The sequence below is a fragment of the Erythrolamprus reginae genome, chromosome 1 (assembly GCF_031021105.1).
Source record: "Erythrolamprus reginae isolate rEryReg1 chromosome 1, rEryReg1.hap1, whole genome shotgun sequence".
Taxonomy (NCBI): Eukaryota; Metazoa; Chordata; class Lepidosauria; order Squamata; family Dipsadidae; genus Erythrolamprus; species Erythrolamprus reginae.
In genome coordinates this window covers 392,052,260-392,072,255 of record NC_091950.1, presented here as the reverse complement: position 1 = coordinate 392,072,255, position 19,996 = coordinate 392,052,260, and the positions used below count along the sequence as shown (strand labels likewise).

Here is a 19,996-nt window from a genome sequence, read left to right as displayed (position 1 = left end):
TTTCACATTAATCAGTTCTGAACTTCCTTGCTGTTGTGCCAGACTCTCTGATAGGAGCCTCCCGAAAATTCAAGGGTACAAATTTCAGACACCCACACGTTTGAAAATTCAAAACAATGTTCTTTATCACAAAATTCAAAATAAACAAAGCACTCTTTTTGTATTGCAAAGAGCACTCTTCCCAAAACAACTGGGTAGTCTGTACAATTTCCCTTAAGCAGTCATTAAGTACTTAGCCAGCAGCTGTGAAGAAACATCACACCCCTTCTTCTTCCAACGAAGTGAGACACACACACATGTTGCTCTGCTTTGTTTTCAAAGGCGTGAAAAAGCAACAAAGTCCAGCAACACAAGATTCCTGATGAACTCCGACCAGATATTCTTCCACAACAGCCAAACCCACATGCTGCTATTTATAGCAGCAGCCCTAATTACTGGAGACCCACCCAAACACAGGTGGCCTCCCTTATTTCCTGTAATATGTTCTTATTTGGTCTCTTCTACGCATAATTCTGCACTTGCGTGGGTCCAAAATGTCATCATCATCTGAATCAACAGAAGATAAGGGAGAGTGACCGCCTGGGCTATGTGCCAAGCCCTCCTCTGCCGAGTCACTCCCACCTTCTTCTTCGTCTGAGGAAACTAAACTCTGATTTGATTCTGTCGGCAATAACACAGGCCTGTGACATGTTGAATTTTCCCCCTGCATCCACCTCCCCATTCCCTGGGGCAGGAGCTGGGCCAGAGCCAACCACAACACTTGCCCTACCAGTGGCACAAAATTTTAACCCTAATATGAGGGAGGACAACATTTGCCCCAACCCTCTATTCCAAAACATGTTGAAAAGAATAAAAATAATAGCGTTAATAAGAGGCAACTAGCTGAAGAGTGTTAGTTAATAATTAGGTGACTACATCATAAGACCCTCCCTGGCGTATTATATTGCAAACTACCACCTTCGCCCTTAGCTTTGGCTTTTCATTATCCCTCAGCTTCTCTATTTGTCAAAGAGCAAGAAGAAACAATTAAAATACACCCTTAGCAGATTAATTGTAGGACACAGTTCATCCTAGGAACAGCAGGGAGCAAGATAGTGGGCAGATGCAAAAATAGATGTAAGACAGCAGCAACCCACAGTGCCTGGTGGGTGGGGAAGAGGAGGGCAAGAAAACACAAATTGCTTTTAAAAGGGACGATGAGTGATGCAGAGCTGGCTGGCAGTAGATACTATGCATCGGATTCTACTAGAGCAGGAGTGTCAAACTCAAGGTCCACGGCTCAGATCCGGCCCATCGGTCTGACCTGGAAACTGCAAGGACTGGCATAATGGCCCTCCCGAACTTTGTTTTTGCTGGCAGAGGATTGCAGGAGGCCATTGCAGCTGAAAACAGAGCTGTGGAGCCTGTTTTTGCTGGCAGAGGGCTCGAGCCACCAGAGGCGCCCTCGACACAAATGACGTCAAGCTGGCCACGCCCACCCTGGCCATGTCCATCCCAGCCCCTCCCCCAAGGTCAAACATAATCCTGATGCGCCTCTCAATGAAATTTTGACACCCTCTTAGAAACATAGAAACATAGAAGACTGACGGCAGAAAAAGACCTCATGGTCCCTCTAGTCTGCCCTCATACTATTTCCTGTATTTCATCTTACAATGGATATATGTTTATCCCAGGCATGTTTAAATTCAGTTACTGTGGATTTACCAACCACGTCTGCTGGAAGTTTGTTCCAAGGATCTACTACTCTTTCAGTGAAATAATATTTTCTCACGTTGCTTTTGATCTTTCCCCCAACTAACTTCAGATTGTGTCCCCTTGTTCTTGTGTTCACTTTCCTATTAAAAACACTTCCCTCCTGAACCTTATTTAACCCGTTTAACATATTTAAATGTTTCGATCATGTCCCCCCTTTTCCTTCTGTCCTCCAGACTATACAGATTGAGTTCATTAAGTCTTTCCTGATACGTTTTATGCTTAAGACCTTCCACCATTCTTGTAGCCTGTCTTTGGACCCGTTCAATTTTGTCAATATCTTTTTGTAGGTGAGGTCTCCAGAACTGAACACAGTATTCCAAATGTGGTCTCACCAGCACTCTATATAAGGGGATCACAATCTCCCTCTTCCTGCATGTTATACAGTACCTCTAGCTATGCAGCCAAGCATCCTACTTGCTTTTCCTACTGCCCGACCACACTGCTCACCCATTTTGAGATTGTTAGAAATCACTACCCCTAAATCCTTCTCTTCCTTAAAAGAGGAAGAATCATCTTCATCAAAAAGGAAGGGGAATTCTCTATGAAATTTGTCCTTTTGGAGACTATGACTTTCAGAGATAAAATGACGACCCCATCCAGAATTTTGTTTTAGTCATTCTTGTAATATTGCAGGAATGACAAATTGGAAGATTGAGGGGGCCCAGGGATTGAAGAGATTCATATTCCTCAATTGTATTTTTAGCTATTAATCGCACCCATCTCAGCCAACATGAAAAATTGCTACAAATGGCAGATTTGATAGGAATACAAGACTCATTAATTTAAAGTGAAGGAACTGATATAGAAAATAGCAGAGTGATGAAGATATCGCAGAATGCTTGGAATATTTGAAGGGTGCAAGGTTGGTGCTTCTCTGTTCTTGGGGACAAGATAAATGGAGCGCATTTAAATTACTGAATCTAGACTTCAATGTAACATTGGAATTAGTTTTTTAATAGAAGAGTTTGATAATGACGTCAAGCAAATTAGGAAAGTCTAATCAAGAATTCTTCAAATACAGCATGGATTCCTGGGGAGACATTTTAAGTTTTGGAACACCTGTGTTGAAACGAAAGCGGAAGTTCAACTTAATCAAAGTTGCTCCTTCCAATTTGGGGCCTGGATGGGTGTCAACAGACTCAAACTCAACCCGGATAAGACGGAGTGGCTGTGGGTTTTGCCTCCCAAGTACAATTCCATCTGTCCATCCATCACCCTGGGGAGGGGAATTATTGACCCACTCAGAGAGGGTATGCAACTTGGGCGTCCTCCTCGATCCACAGCTCACATTAGAGAAACATCTTTCAGCTGTGGTGAAGGGGGCATTTGCAAAGGTTCGCCTGGTGCACCAGTTGCAGCCCTATTTGGACCGGGAGTCATTGCTCACAGTCACTCATGCCCTCATCACCTCGAGGCTCGACTACTGTAACGCTCTCTACGTGGGGCTACCTTTGAAAAGTGTTCGGAAACTTCAGATCGTGCAGAATGCAGCTGCGAGAGCAGTCATGGGCTTTCCCAAAAAGGCCCATGTTACACCAACACTACGCAGTCTGCATTGGTTGCCGATCAATTTCTGGTCACAATTCAAAGTGTTGGTTATGACCTATAAAGCCCTTCATGGCATTGGACCAGAATATCTCCGAGACCGCCTTCTGCTGCACGAATCCCAGCGACCGATTAGGTCCCACAGAGTCGGCCTTCTCCGGGTCCCGTCAACTAAATAATGTCGGTTGGCGGGCCCCAGGGGAAGAGCCTTTTCTGTGGCAGCCCCGGCCCTCTGGAATCAACTCCCCCCAGAGATTAGAACTGCCCCTACCCTCCTTGCCTTTCGTAAACTCCTCAAAACCCACCTTTGTCGTCAGGCATGGGGGAATTGAGATATCTCCCCCGGGCCTATATAATTTATGTATGGTATGTTTGTAGGTATGTCTGCTTAAAAATGGGGTTTTCTTAACTACTTTAAATTTTAAATTGTAAATTATTAGATTTGTTATGAATTGTTTTATTATGTTGTGAGCCGCCCCGAGTCTACGGAAAGGGGCGGCATACAAATCTAATAAATAAATAAATAAATAAATAAATAAATAAGTAATAATAATAATAATAATAATAATAATAATAATAATAATAATAATAATGTTGTTTGATTTAGGAAATGCTCCTGTTATATCTATCCTTTTTGCCTATAAACTAAATTAATGCTGGACACCCTCACCAGGAAACAATCTGTGTACTTTTTGCACCTAAGTTTGGAAAAGCAAGATTTATTTATTTCATTTCAAAGTGTCCTGGGCACATAAACAAGCAGGCTTTTAAAGCCTACAGCAAATACTTGCTTCTGGGTATGGACACCATGGGGAATTAGAAATGGAATGAACGACTTCAAATCGTTATGACACTTTTTGTATCAGGCCTGATTCATCTAATATGATCATCCTAATATGATTTTATTGCATATTTTTACCTGGACTATAATTAAGTGCTGTACCTTATGATTCTTGACAAACTTACCTTTTCTTTCATGTATCCTTGAGTATATGGACCAAGACAAATTCCTTGTCTGTCCAATCATACTTGCCCAATAACATTCTATCCCATCCCATTTCAGGGATTTGGTTCTAGGCCAGCGATGGCGAACCTATGGCACAGGTGCCACGTGGAGCAATATCTTCTAGTATGTGAGCTGTTGCTCTAGCTCAGCTCCAATGTGCATGTGTGTGGCAGCCAGCTGATTTTTGGCTTGCACAGAGGCTCTGGGAGGGCCCTTTTGGCTTCCAGAAAGCCTCCAGGGGGATGGGGGAGTAAACCTAATCCTACGCAGCTTCTGCTCTGGCAATCTCACACTACTTACCAGAGCTTACAAAACTTTTGCCAGACCCATCCTCGAATACATCTGTTTGGAACCCATATCGCATCTCAGACATTAACACCCTTGAAAATGTCCAAAGACAAATTTCTCTTTCAGAGAAGGGATGAAAGAAGAAAAGAGTCGGTTAACTCTGACTAATTTGAGAACCACTTTGATGTAGCTGCTGCACTAAAAATCAGAAGAAGATAAATTTTGATGCTCCCTATTAAGCATAAAGACTGGCTGGGTGATTCTGGTCCAGTCATTCTCTCTTAGCCAAACCTACCTACCTCATATAATTTGTGGAGAAAAAAGGAGGTAGGAATATTAGAAACATAGAAGATTGACGGCAGAAAAAGACCTCACGGTCCATCTAGTCTGCCCACATACTATTTCCTGTATTTTATCTTAGGATGGATATATGTTTATCCCAGGTATGTTTAAATTCAGTTACTGTGGATTTACCAACCACGTCTGCTGGAAGTTTGTTCCAAGCCTCTACTACTCTTTGAGTAAAATAATATTTTCTCACGCTTGTGAGTTTGTGCCCTCTTGTTCTTCTGTTCATTTAATTATTAAAAAAAACTTACTTCCTGAACCTTATTTAACCCTTTAACATATTTAAATGTTTCAGTTATGTCCCCCCCTTGTCCCTTCTGTCCTCCAGACTATACAGATTGAGTTCATTAAGCCTTTCCTGATAAGTTTTATGCTTAAGACCTTCTACCATTTTTGTAGCCCGTCTTTGGACTCGTTCAATTTTGTCAATATCTTTTTGTAGGCGAGGTCTCCAGAACTGAACACAGTATTCCAAATGTGGTCTCACCAGCACTCTATGCCAGTGTTTCCCAACCGTGGCAAGTTGAAGATATCTGGACTTCAACTCCCAGAACGCCCCAGCCAGCGAATGCTGGCTGGGGAATTCTGGGAGTTGAAGTCCAGATATCTTCAACTTGCCAAGGTTGGGAAACACTGCTCTATACAGCGAGATCACAATCTTCCTCTTCTTCCCTCTAGCTATGCAGCCAAGCCATTCTACTTGCTTTTTCTACCGCCTATTAGATAGAATACTGCCTTGCTGCTTTCAGTTGAACAAAAACAAAGGCAAGTCAAAAATCTAATAATATATGTAAATAGTCAGTCTAAAAAGGGAGATACAGTACTGAAAGCACAATTACAGTGGGGAAAGGAAAATAGGAGACCAAATGTGGAAGAACAAAATTTACTGAATATTTTTTTAAAAAGGGGCATACAGAGGTGATAAAAAGACCTTTATTAGCAGGAGAATAGACTTCATAGTCTAAATAGTTTCTTCCTTTTCTAAGATGCTGTTTTAGGATTAATGTCACCGCTATTTAAAATAATACATATTCAACACACTCCCTCTGCCATCACGCAGAATTTCTAGACCTCTATGTGCCCTAGGAAACTTGAGAATAGAAGGCAGCCTCTCCAGTAACATTCGTGCAGAATGCAGCTGCAAGAGCAGTCATGGGCTTCCCCAAATATGCCCAGGTTACACCAACACTCCGCAGTCTGCATTGGTTGCCAATCGGTTTCCGGTCACAATTCAAAGTGTTGGTTATGACCTATAAAGCCCTTCATGGCACCAGACCAGATTATCTCTGGGACCGCCTTCTGCTGCACGAATCCCAGCGACCAGTTAGGTCCCACAGAGTTGGCCTTCTCCGGGTACTGTCAACTAAACAATGCCGTTTGGCGGGACCCAGGGGAAGAGCCTTCTCTGTGGCGGCTCCGGCCCTTTGGAACCAACTCCCCCCAGAGATTAGAATTGCCCCCACCCTCCTCGCCTTTCATAAACTTCTTAAAACTCACCTCTGCCGTCAGGCATGGGGGAACTGAGATATTCTTTTCCCCTAGGCCTTACAATTTACGCATGGTATGTCTGTATGTATGTTTGGTTTTTATAATAAGTTTTTTTTAAAGTTATTTTAGTATTGGATTGGATTGTTACATGCTGTTTTTATCATTGTTGTTAGCCTCCCTGAGTCTACGGAGAGGGGCAGCATACAAGTCCAATCAATCAATCAATCAACAAACAAATAAACAAACAAACAAACAAACAAACATGCTGAATGTATGATATACAAGGAAGGATTAAAATTTATCATGTTGCTTTTGCTTGCCCATAGAACAGCATCTAAACTCCCCAAAATGCAGGCACTATCGGCTGTCCCAAATTTATCTAGGTTCCAAGCACCGAATCATAGGAAACAATTTAGAGATAACATTTGTGATGTCAAAGATGGACATGACCAATGTGGGGGAAACCTGGAGGAACTCATTCTGCATTCCGCTCAAGAACTGCATGGAGGTAGAATGAGGTGGAGAGGAAGACTCCAACACCCCTGTTCTATGTCTTTCTGACCATTTGTGGAAGACAAAAGCACATTTTCCTTTCCTGAGAATTGCTATGTTTGAAGAAGTGCAGTGGCAACTAGGCATCTACTTATACCGCTAGAGGGCGCCTACTCTCTTTTTTTAAAAATCCAAAATTTTGAAAATATCACGAGAGTTTGGCCACTAAAAAAATGATTTTTTTTCCAAGACATAACACTGTTTGAAATTATGTACTGTGTTCTCTGGCTGAATGTCTGACTTGACTTACAAAATGAATATAGAAAGCTACTACGGTATGAATGCAAAGTGAATCTAGGAGGCTACTGTTCAATTCCACTGATGGAAAGATGGTGTTTAGGGTTTGTTTTGTTTTTTTTGCAATATTCAATTATTAGTTATATACACTGATGTAGCATGCTACACTTTATTAAAACAAGGTTAGGTGGTTTGTAGTTTAGTCTGTTCTGGAAATATGGTTTTTCCGCGACTGCATTCTATGTTTTATATTACGGTTTGTTTTTATACAACATATATTACATAAATTTGGTCAGTATTGTAGTATTTGGTCATGCTGTAGATGTTTTGTATAAGAGCCAGTTTGGTCTAATGATTAAGGCAGTGTTCCCAACCTTGGGGACACAATCTGAAGTTAGTTGGGGGAAAGATCAAAAGCAACATGAGAAAATATTATTTTACTGAAAGAGTAGTAGATCCTTGGAACAAACTTCCAGCAGACGTGGTTGGTAAGTCCTCAGTAACTGAATTTAAACATGCCTGGGATAAACATAGATCCATCCTAAGATAAAATACAGAAAATAGTATAAGGGCAGACTAGATGGATCATGAGGTCTTTTTCTGTCATCAGTCTTCTATGTTTCTATGTAGACAGCTCACTGTAGAGCAGTGCTGGCTGGGGAATTCTGGGAGTTGAAGTCCAGATATCTTCAAGTTGCTAAGGTTGGGAAACACTGCCGTAGAGGAGCTGTTTAGGGATGCAATGGTCTGGCATCCTTGCAACATGGCCTGCCCAGCGTGTCTGGGCTTTCATTAGCAGGGTGGGAATTGATGGCCGGCCTCCTCTGGAGAGGACCTCAGTGCCAGGCACCTTATCCTGCCACCGGATCCCCAGAATTCTATAGAGACAGGACATGTGGAAGTGATTCAATTGCCTAGCATGACTCCTGCATACAGTCCTATTCTATTCCTATTCTACTGGAAACCAGAATAGCTTGCAAGGTCAGAAGATCATAAATGAAGATGGAGTTATTATAAACAAGATTTAGCTTTTTTCTCCCCTTTTCTTTTTTTCTCTTTCATATTTTAGTATCATTGGTTATTTCTTATCTCTTTTCTACGCTTGGCTTAGTGTTGCTTACCCTGAAAGGGAATAGTATGAATTTTATCTATGTAAATAGCTGGGCACACCATGGGGGAGGAAAAAGAATGTTGTAACCTGCTTTAAGAGCTTAGCATGCTGTGTATGGCTTTATCTGCAGAATATATATAACCTTGTTACTGAATTTATCCATTTTCTACGTCTGCAGAGTAGCAGTGTATCATAAAATAAACCTAGGAAGGAAATTTACACAGCACGCTACGTCCTTCAAAAATCTAATCAAGGTAATAATCAGTAACCGAGCCTAGTACACAGTTTATCTGGTTGTGTAGTTAACACCTTTACGAAGTAGCGGCTAGGAAAACAAAAGGAGTAGAAACGTAGAAAATCAAGAATTTTTTAAGTTGCTAAAGCCACCAGCCTCCATTTAGGTCCATAGTATGCAGAGTAAGAGTTGAAATGGACCTTGGAGGTCTTCTAGTTTAACTTGCTACCCTATGCCATTCCAGACAAATTTCTGCCCAATGTCTTGTTAAAAACCTCCAGTAATGGAGTACCCACATCTTCTACTGGTCTATTGTTATGTCAGGAAGTTTCTAGCTTGGTTCTCTCCTTGATTAGTTTCCATCCACTGTTTCTTCTCCTGCCTTCAGGTGCTTTGGAGAATAGGTTGGTCCCCTCTAGTCTATCTCAGCCCCTTAAATGTTGGAAGACTGCTATTATGTTATTCCAATCCTTCTCTTTGTTAAACTAGACATACCCGGTTCCTGCAATCAATCATCATATGAAATGTGTCTGAATATTAGTAGCTTGGGTTGGTAGTTAGGCTGTTAGTTTGAACTCTGTGCTTGGCTATTGGGTTGCAAACGTTTCGTCACCATTTGAGGAGACATCGCCAGTGCATTTTGAACTGTTCATCATATCCTTGAATACAGTTCATCTGTCTGGAACCCACACCACATCTCTGACCTCAACACCCTAGAAAACGTCCAAAGATACTTCACCAGAAGAGCTCTTCACTCCTCCACTCGAAACGGAATGCCCTACGAAAACAGACTATCAATCCTAGGCCTAGAAAGCTTAGAACTACGACGCCTAAAACATGATCTAAGTATTGCCCACAAAATCAAATGCTGCAATGTCCTGCCTGTCAATGACTACTTCAGCTTCAACCGCAGCAACACAAGAGCACGCAACAAATTCAAACTTAATATTAATCGCTACAAGCTTGACTGTAAAAAATATGACTTTAGCAATCGAGTTGTCGAAGCGTGGAACTCATTACCTGACTCAGTAGTGTCAACCCCTAACCCCCAGCATTTCTCCCTTAGACTATCCACGATTGACCTCTCCAGGTTCCTAAGAGGTCAGTAAGGGGCATACATAAGTGCACCAGTGTGCCTTCCGTCCCCTGTCCGAGTTGTCTCCCCTTATCCCATATATCATATATCTTTCCTCCCTTTCATGTATCTTCAGTATTTTCATATCTTTTCTTTATATGTAATACTTCATGCCTATTCTCCTCAATATGTATTGTGTATTGGACAAAATAAATAAATAAAAATAAATATGTTTTAGCCTCCAGTTCCCGAATCATCTCTGTTGCTCTTCTCTGCACACTAGTTTCTAGAGTCTCTACTTACTTTGTCCGGATCTCCAAGTCATCATGGCTGGAGTGGCACATTTCACTGAAGCGGGAGACAAAAAAGTCATAGCTCCTGTGATAAGATGGAGTGTCTTCTTCAATGTTTGCAAACTTCACAAACTGGAGAAAAGAAAGGAGCATCAGAGCAGAGAAAAGGACACATTAGATATATATATATATATATATAATATATATTATTTATTTATTAATTAATTGGACTTTAATGCTGCCCCTCTCCGAGGACTCGGGGCGGCTCACAACATATAATAAAAAAATACATAACATTTCGGGTCCAATTAATTAAATGTGTGTGTATGTGTGTGTGTGTGTGTGTGTGAATATAAATATAAGAATTGGGTATTAAGGAATTAGAAAAAGTACAATATATAATTGTGAAGAAAATTATGGATTTGGATTAGGAATAGCATTTAGCAAAAAATTTGTCATTTAAAATTTTATTGCTGATATATATTTATTGTCGATATTTAGCACCACAAGATTGACTTAAAAATTAATGGAAATAAGTGATCACAGTTTAGCTATCACTATAGACAGCATTTGTGTATGTGTGTGTTTGTGTGGGGGGTTACGTACTTTTTTGTGTGCTTTTTTCTTTTGGTGGGGGCGTGATGTTAGTTGTATTGTTTATAGGGTGTTTCATTTTCTTTTTCAATGTTGTTTTAAAATGTAAATAAATCTAATAAAAATTATTTTAAAATTTAAAAATACCACATTTATGAACCAATTTATTAAAAACACCAAATAATGCCTGTCCTTGTGGGGATTTTAGTTCAACAACAACAATAACAACAACAACAAGTCTGTAAGGATGCTGGGTAGTGGTCAGCAAAACAACTCACAACTTGCACTCATAAAATAGGAATATGATACAAGGGATTTATCTTCTTCAAAATTCAAGTTCACATCGGAAGCTGTGTTTAAAAGCACACCAGACTTGAGAGTTTAGGAATAAAATGTGATACTGGGCACAGCTCAGATAAAAGGCAATGGATTACAGGTACTCCAATCTGAGCAATGCTTTCTAGATTCATGGGATCAAGCAGCTTTTTCTCTAGGCAGCTCTACCTCATCTGAGGCTTTATATCACTGTTTTTCAACCAGTGTGCCATGGCACACTAGTGTGCTGCGAGACATGGTCAGGTGTGTCGCGAAGCTCAGAGAGAGAAATTTATTTATTTATTTATTTATTTATTTATTCATTCATTCATTCATTCATTCATTCATTCATTCATTCATTCATTCATTCATTAGATTTGTATGCCGCCCCTATCTGTAGACTTGGGGCGGCTAACAACAATAATGAAACAACATATAACAAATCTAATATTTAAAATAATTAAAAGACCCTTATTTAAAAAACTGAACATACACACAAACATACCATGCATAAATGGTATAGGCCTAGGGGGAAGGGAATATCTCAATTCCTCCATGCCTGACAACAGAGGTGGGTTTTAAGAAGCTTACGAAAGGCAAGGAGGGTGGGGGCAATTTTGATCTCTGGGGGGAGTTGGTTCCAGAAAGAAAGCAAGAGAGAGAGAGAAAGAAAGAGAGAGAAAAAGAGAAAGAGAACAAGAGAGAGAGAAAGAGAACAAGAGAGAGAGAAAGAGAACAAGAGAAAGAAAGCAAGAGAGAGAGAGCAAGAGAGAGAAAGACATAGAGGGAGGTAGGGAGCGAGAAAGAGAGCAAAAAAGAGAGGAAGGAAGGAAGAGAAAGAAAGAGGGATGTAGAGAGAGAGAAAGAAGGAGGAAGGAAGGGAGAGAAAAATAGAGCGAAAGGGAGGAAGAGAGAGAGAGAATTTTTTGGTCCAAACTTTTTTTAAACCCCCTCCCCCCCCACTCAATGTGCCCCAGGGTTTTGTAAATGTAAAAAATATGCCGTGGCTCAAAAAAGGTTGAAAATCACTGCTTTATATGATCTCTGGATTAAATTTCTCCTATCTGAGGCTCTTTAGCGGCTCTCAAAGTTTCGTGCCATAGATTTTCCATCACTGCAATAGGAGAATATCATAGTAAGTGATGGATTTGGGGAGAATAAAGGAGAGAACTGACCTAAAAGTAAAACAAAACAAATGAATATACAGTGATCCCTCTATTATCGCGAGGGTTCCGTTCCAAGACCCCTCGCGATAATCGATTTTTCGCGATGTAGGGTTGCGGAAGTAAAAACACCATCTGCGCATGCGCGCCCTTTTTTTCTATGGCCGCGCATGTGTAGATGGTGGAGTTTGCGTTCCCCGCCGCCCACGCAAAGGGGAAACCCGATTCGGCTCCTCGCTGTTGCTGCGCTACCGAGCAGATCAGCTGCTGAGCGGCCGAAGGAACCTTCCCTGGGTCTTCCCGGCCGCCCACGCAAAGGGGAAACCCCGGTTCCTCGCTGATGCCCGCCGCTCGCCCGCCCGCCAGCAAGAGGGGGAAGACCCAGGGAAGGTTCCTTCGTCCGCCCAGCAGCTGATCTGCTCGGCGCAGCAGCAGCGAGCAGACGAAGATCGGGGTTTCCCAGCCACCCACGCAAAGGGGAAACCCCGGCTCCTCGCTGATGCCCCCGCTCGCCCGCCCGCCGCCCACTGCCCGCCAGCAAGAGGGGGAGAGATAGAGAAAGAGAGAGAAGGAAAGAAAGAGATGAGAGAGGGAGGAAGAGAGTGTGAGAGAGGAAGAAGCAAGATAGAGAAAGAGAGAGAGAAAGAAAGATGAGAAAGGAAGGAAGAGAGTGACGTCATCGGTGGAAAAATCGCGATATAGCGTTTCGCGAAGATTGAGATCGCGAAACTCGAGGGATCACTGTATTTCATTTCATTTCATTCATTTCATTTTATTGGATTTGTATGCCGCCCCTCTCTGTAGACTCGGGGTGGCTAACAACAGTGGTAAAAACAACATGCGACAATCCAATACTAAAGCAGCTAAAAACCCTTATTTTAAAACAAATCATACATACAAACGTGCCATACATAAATTGTAGAAGCCTAGGGGGAAAGAATATCTCAGTTCCCCCATGCCTGACGACAGAGGTGGGTTTTAAGAAGCTTACGAAAGGCAAGAAGGGTGGGGGCTATTCTAATCTCTGGGGGGGAGTTGGTTCCAGAGGGCCGGGGCCGCCACAGAGAAGGCTCTTCCCCTGGGTCCCGCCAAACGACATTGTTTAGTTGACGGGACCCGGAGAAGGCCCACTCTGTGGGACCTAATTGGTCGCTGGGATTCGTGCGGCAGAAGGCGGTCCCGGAGATAACCTGGCCCGGTGCCATGAAGGGCTTTATAGGTCATAACCAACACTTTGAATTGTGACCGGAAACTGATCGGCAACCAATGCAGACGGCGGAGTGTTGGTGTGACATGGGCATATTTAGGGAAGCCCATGATTGCTCTCGCAGCTGCATTCTGCACGATCTGAAGTTTTGGGACACTTTTCAAAGTTAGCCCCATGTAGAGAGCGTTACAGTAGTCGAGCCTCGAGGTGATGAGGGCATGAGTGAGTGTGAGCATTGACTCCCGATCCAAATAGGGCCGCAACTGGTGCACCAGGCGAACCTGGGCAAACGCCCCCCTCGCCACAGCTGAAAGATGTTTCTCTAATGTGAGCTGTGGATCGAGGAGGACACCCATATAAAGAGATGTTGCAAATTATCTGATAAAGACAGGCCTGATGCCACCTAGGAAGTTTCTCATCTTGAGGATGAATTTGAATATAGGTCCTATCTGCCCATCTTTTATTCTCATATCGCTGTATCCCTTTCTTCCTCATTGTTTATTCTATTTTCCATTACTTTACTACTGTTATTTTTCCATTTATTTTCATTCCTCTGTTTTTATTGTTATAAGCCTCCTAGAATAGCCCCACAGTGAGATAGGTAGAAAGAAAATAAAATGACTCCAATCCCAATCTAATCTTTTAGCAGTATACAGTACTATATTAAGTTTGCTGCCTAGGGGACGAATAATATTCTATCCTTGCCTATGTGACTCTGAAGTTATCAAATCTACTGCAGAGAGTTGTTAAAGGAATAAAATATAAATTATGAATTAAACTGTACTAAACTAATTAAACTAAACTCTAACATTAACCATGGGAAAAGGCTTCTTAAGATTTAAAACAAAATAATTAATTTCAATTTCTGGAATTCTCATGTGTCCCTAAGTCTCAATGAGTTCAGTGGAGTTTATGGCGCAATTTTTCTTGAAATCTAAAACAAAATTTCTTCACTTTCACTCTTTCCCAGCTATGAATCATGCAGCCTCTTCTGTGAAGAGATCAAAATGCATGTATTTTTCTGGAATGTCTTCATTTGCTATCAAAATAGTTCCACGTTTCTTCTCATAAACAGCAGGGACATTTTCCACTGAATTAATTTTAAATATTGCCTATGCAAAAATGTATGTACAATGCCATCTAATTTTTGATATTCTGGTACCACTCCAGCTGCAGAACAGCCAAGACAGAGAAAGAAATTAAAGACAGTGTACAACAGTCTTGAATAATTTATCATCCAATCTTTCCAGGACATATAAAAATGAAGTAATAGGAGAAATTCATTTTGTAGTTAGCTGCTGGTTTAAGTACAATAACTAATGTTTTATCATTCTGTGGAATAATGTTTAAAAATGAATTGCATTTACTGGCTGAAAAATAATAAAGTAGCAAAAGTCTTGAGGAATCTTTTAATTAAAGATGGTTGATATGAATATGAGCAAAATAATCCCTGGAAGAATACTGAACCTCCATCCGTACAAATGTGTTTTAAACAAGAGCAATGAAGATAGGTACAGGTATTTAAAACTTTCTCTCCTTCTACTCTTAATATCTACAAGTCCTTGATTTATAATCATTTGTTTAATGACCTATTGAAGTTGCAATGTCACTGAAAAAAGTGACTTAAAACCAGTCCCTGCACTTACAGCTGTCAGAATTTTGGGAGGGTCATGCCATCAGACTTTGGGTACCCAGCAACTGGCAACTAGTTGCGGGCATCCCATGGTCATATGATCATCATTGATGACCTTCCCAGTTGACGTTTGTCAAACAAGCTGGTGGGAAAGCTGAATTTGCTTAATGACTGCATGATTCGGTTAACAACTGCAGTAATTCCCTGAATAACTATCAAAAAACAGGTGTAAAACTGGGTGCAACCCACTTAGCAACTGGCTTCCTTAGCAATAGAAATTCTGTAGCGGTGAAATGCTGCTGGTTCCCTCCTACCTATCAGTCATCAGAGAGCCGTTTGCAAAGGGAGCCTGAGGCTCCGCCTACCTACACGTATACCGCTCTTTGGGTTCTTTTACCCTCTGCACTCACCAGAGCTTACAAAACTTTTGCCAGATACATCCTTGAATACAGCTCATCTGTCTGGAACCCATACCGCATCTCGGACATCAACAACCTCGAAAATGTCCAAAGATACTTCACCAGAATAGCCCTTCACTTCTCCACTCGAAACAGAATACCCTACGAAAATAGACTTGCAATCCTAGGTCTTGAAAGCTTAGAACTACAATTCCTTAAACATGATTTAAGTATTGCCCACAAGATCATATGCTGCAATGCCTTACCTGCTAGTGACTACTTCACCTTCAACCACAACAACACAAGAGCACACAACAGATTCAAACTTAATATTAACCGCTCCGAACTTGACTGTAAAAAATATGACTTTAGCAATCGAGTTGTCGAAGCGTGGAACTCATTACCAGACTCCGTAGTGTCAATCCCTAACCCCCAACATTTTTCCCTTAGGCTATCCACGGATTGACCTCTCCAGATACCTAAGAGGCCAGTAAGGGGCGTGCATAAGCGCACTTGTGTGCCTCCCATCCCCTGTCCAATTGTCTCCCCTTATCTCATTTATCTTTTCTTCCATTCCTATAGCTTTCCCACTATTCCTCACTGACTTATTTTATTTTATGCTCACATCTTCTCCTCTATTCTTTCTTTGATATATTTTACTACATGTATATTCTCTATAACCTACAATGTGTATTGGACTAAATAAATAAATGAATGAATGAATGAATGAATGAATGAATAAATAAATAAATAAATAAATAAAAGAACCCAAATGGCAGCGTACGGGCGGTAGACAGAGCCTCATGCTTCATTCAGAAACGGCTCTCCAATGACCGATAGGCATGAGTAGGAACATTTCATCCCTGAAATTCTAATACCAATTGTAGTCACCCTGAGTCCTTCGGGATTGGGCGGCATTTTTTGGGAGCCGCTCCAAGTCCTTCGGGATTGGACGGCATAGAAGTCAAATTAAATAAATACTGTAGTCTTAACTTGATGATTACCTTGTACCCTATACTCCTATATTATAAAGGTTTTCTATTTCTGCTTACAAATAACAACTACAGTATTTGATCTTTTTTTTGTTGTTTTGTTCTTACAGAACTTTTATTTTTTATGTTTTGTTAGCTACTCAGTATGTTTGCAATTCTCTTGATTGAATGTGAATTATTTCTATTTGCATACCTTGACTTAGTTTAGAATTTTTCTCCAATTCCTGAGGATCCTTGACAAATGTCTAACTTAGGTGGATTGCCAGGCCAATGGTAAAAGTATGTTCTCTGCTTTATGATAATCACCTGACTCTGAATTTTGATTATTTTTCCTCTAGTAGCTGCAAAGCATGAATTTAAGCCATAATTTTCATAAAAGGCATTTTTAATCCCCACCTGTCCCAGTTCATGATTTGCAGGTGCTATTTTTTTCAAAACGTCACCACAGAAAAGTGCCAGTCTTATAGATTACTATGGGACTATCTTAGGCTGAAGAGAAAATAGGTTTTTTAAAATAAAATAAAATAAAAATCCACCATTCTTCCCATTTGGGTATTAACCTGATGCTAGCATCTTACATAATCAAAAGGCAGTGGTATTTTCCATACCTATTGATGATACCCGTCTTGGCAGATGGCAAAACTCCCCCTTGCCTCGGGAGCTTTTGGAATGGGAAATGAATTTAAACATATGAAGAAAAATATACAAAAAGAATGTGGGTGTACATATGGAACGAGGAGGGCATGACAATTCATAAAGCAGATTTGTTCAGCTCTGCGTATTATGATGAACACTATCTAGCTCAAGTGATTACTTTTCAAAGCAGGCACCATTCTAAAGGAAGTGCTTTGAAGGGAGAGGAAAACAGGATTTCTTAAAAATTAGGCAGAAAAATATTGCAGCAGCTGCCATCTTAAAAAAAACCCCACAATCTTTCCTGTGTGAGCTTGAAGGAAGAATTCATCTTCAGGGGACTCAAGACCACTGTAATTGAGTAAAAGTGCCAGAAGTTAATAATAAAAAATTAAAAATAATCTGCATGTTAATTGCTGGGGTTTTATATATGTTTTATTTTTAATATTAGATTTGTTTCACTGTTATATTGTTTCTATTACTGTTGTGAGCCGCCCCGAGTCTTCGGAGAGGGGCGGCATACAAATCAAATAAATAATAATAATAATAATAATAATAATAATAATAATAATAATAATATTAAGTGGGATTCCTTTCTATGATGTTTATATGATCTGCTATTAGTTGAAACATTAATATCTACGTATGAGAATCTTTCAAGGATCATATGATCTTTGTTCATCTGCATGTGATCTAAACTGGCACAAAGCTGAGTTTCTGGAATGAATTACTCAATCTCTACATAAACATCTGGGCCTTACAATGACAGTAGTGGTACTGTAGTCTCTTAAGTCTTCTCTTTGACTTACAGTGCTTCAAAGTCTTTTTTGCAAATGACATGGGCAGCATGGCTAATTCCTAATGTTCTGTATGAACATTATGACCTATATTTATTTTCTTTTTTTTCCAACAGGAGGTCTTGGATTAGGGTAGACAAATACTTGCATCAGTGAGATTGTTTGGAGATGTGGATGTGGTTAATTGGTTCTTATTTTTTAATGTATTATTTTATAATTATTATATTTTCTATTTTGTTTGGCTTTATTTGTACATCGCCCAGAATCAGTTTGAAGTGGAGTGATACCTAAATCGATTAATCACAGATGATGTTGCACATACAGTAGCACATAATAAATATTTCGCTTTTTCACAGTTTAGTCTTCTTTATGAATGCAGTTCTTCAGTAACAAACAGCATATTGTGTATGTGTACCGACTGAACGTTTAAAGATACATATTCTTAAACCTGCTTTTGTTGTGTATTTCTCATCATTGTGACCCTTCCCCTTCTAATTTAATAGTACTGTGCTAGCAAATATTACGGACATTGTACATCATTATGAGTTATTCCGCGTCTCCTGGATACACTTGTAAATAAATCATAGGGGATAAAGGAGAGTGTTCAGGCTGCATGATTTCTCTATTCACAGACTGGAACATCTGTCTTTTCTCTATTCACAGACTGGAACATCTGTCTTTGTTTAGATGGCTACCGAGTGATTCACGTGTCATGGACTCCAATGTTTGCAGACATCTAATTATGGTGGAGCTCAAATGCTGTTTAGATCTTTCTGCCTCTACATCACCCACTTTGTCCTTTTACTTTTCTTCCCCCATTTACCTTTATTAAGTTAAAGGCACTGACATTACATTACAATGAATTTCTATACTGTACTTCTCTTGTCATCTCCTCTGCTCCTGTACTGGATAGATCGGAGGCTGTTGATTGCTAATGAATCTTTACAGTTCAAGCAAAAGCACAGGTGTTACGCGCATTATCAACTCTTTCTTCAAATCCAACAACTCTCTCTTCAAAGACTCTTACCTCTAAATCACTCCTGTTCATTTCTGATTCCCTCCCAAACAATAAACTTGGATTAGGAGACTCGCATCTGGTCAACCACATGAGACATTTTGCAATTATCAGAAGCAGAGAGAGCTGTCTGCTGCAATACACCAAATCATTTTTTATTGGTTCTCTTTTCATTTCTACCTTTATTGCCTTTCCAGTCAGCTGATGGGAAAGGCAGACTTCCATATCGTTATGTCCCACCTAACATTTATTTCTTCTGGATATGTTTTATTTACATTGAGATCATAGGCCCCATTGATAAGTTCCTTTTGTGTCCAATTACATGGCCAATAAAGCTATTAGAAACATAGACGATTGACGGCAGAAAAAGACCTCATGGTCCATCTAGTCTGCCCTTGTACTCTTTCCTGTATTTTATCTTAGGATGGATATACGTTTATCTCAGGCATGTTTAAATTCAGTTACTGTGGATTTACCAACCATGTCTGCTGGAAGTTTGTTCCAAGTATCTACTATTCTTTCAGTAAAATAACATTTTCTTGTCTTGCTTCTGATCTTTCCCCCAACTAACCTCAGATTGTGCCCCCTTGTTCTTGTGTTCACTTTCCTATTAAAAATACTTCCCTCCTGAACCTTAATTAACCCTTTAACATATTTAAATGTTTCGATCATGTCCCCCCCCCTTTCCCTTCTGTCCTCCAGACTATACAGATTGAGTTCATTAAGTCTCTCCTGATAAGACCTTCCACCATTTTTGTAGCTTGCCTTTGGACCCGTTTAATTTTATCAATATCTTTTTGTAGGTGAGGTCTCCAGAACTGAACACAGTATTCCAAATGTGGTCTCACCAGTGCTCTATACAGCAGGATCACAATCTCCCTCTTCCTGCTTGTTATACCTTCATTCTATTCTATTCTATTCTAATTCTAATTTATAATTCTATTCGGTTTCTTCTTTCTTTTGGCCATGCAAAGAGAAGGGAAGGAAGTTGCACTAATTTCTGCCCTGCCACATTGGGATTTAGATCATCTGATCTGGCCAGAGAAGACTCATTAACCATCACATCAGGGTGGAAGATATGCAACTATCCTTAGATGAAGGCCTAACCTTGGCTTATCAATTGCATGTATAATACTGATTCCAAAAAATGGGTGAGATGAAGTTTAAATAATTTTCCCCTTGACAATTAAGATATTTTCAGAAATCAATAGAATATTTTAGACCAGAGGTCTTCAAACTTGGCAACTTTAAAGACTTGTGGACCTCAACTCCCAGAATTCTCCAGCCTGGCTGGAAATGTAGGATCTCCTGCTTGG

General features: G+C 40.4%; 1 protein-coding gene across 2 annotated transcripts in view; it reads right to left on the bottom strand.

Annotated features, from left to right (window-relative positions):
* Positions 1–19,996, bottom strand: part of EFR3B (EFR3 homolog B) — a 137,578-nt gene that overhangs the window by 57,155 nt on the left and 60,427 nt on the right. For both annotated transcript variants that reach the window (XM_070741898.1, XM_070741908.1), the window contains exon 5: positions 9,944–10,065. In XM_070741898.1, coding sequence (XP_070597999.1) covers positions 9,944–10,065 — 122 coding nt within the window. The remainder of the gene's footprint in view (positions 1–9,943; positions 10,066–19,996) is intronic.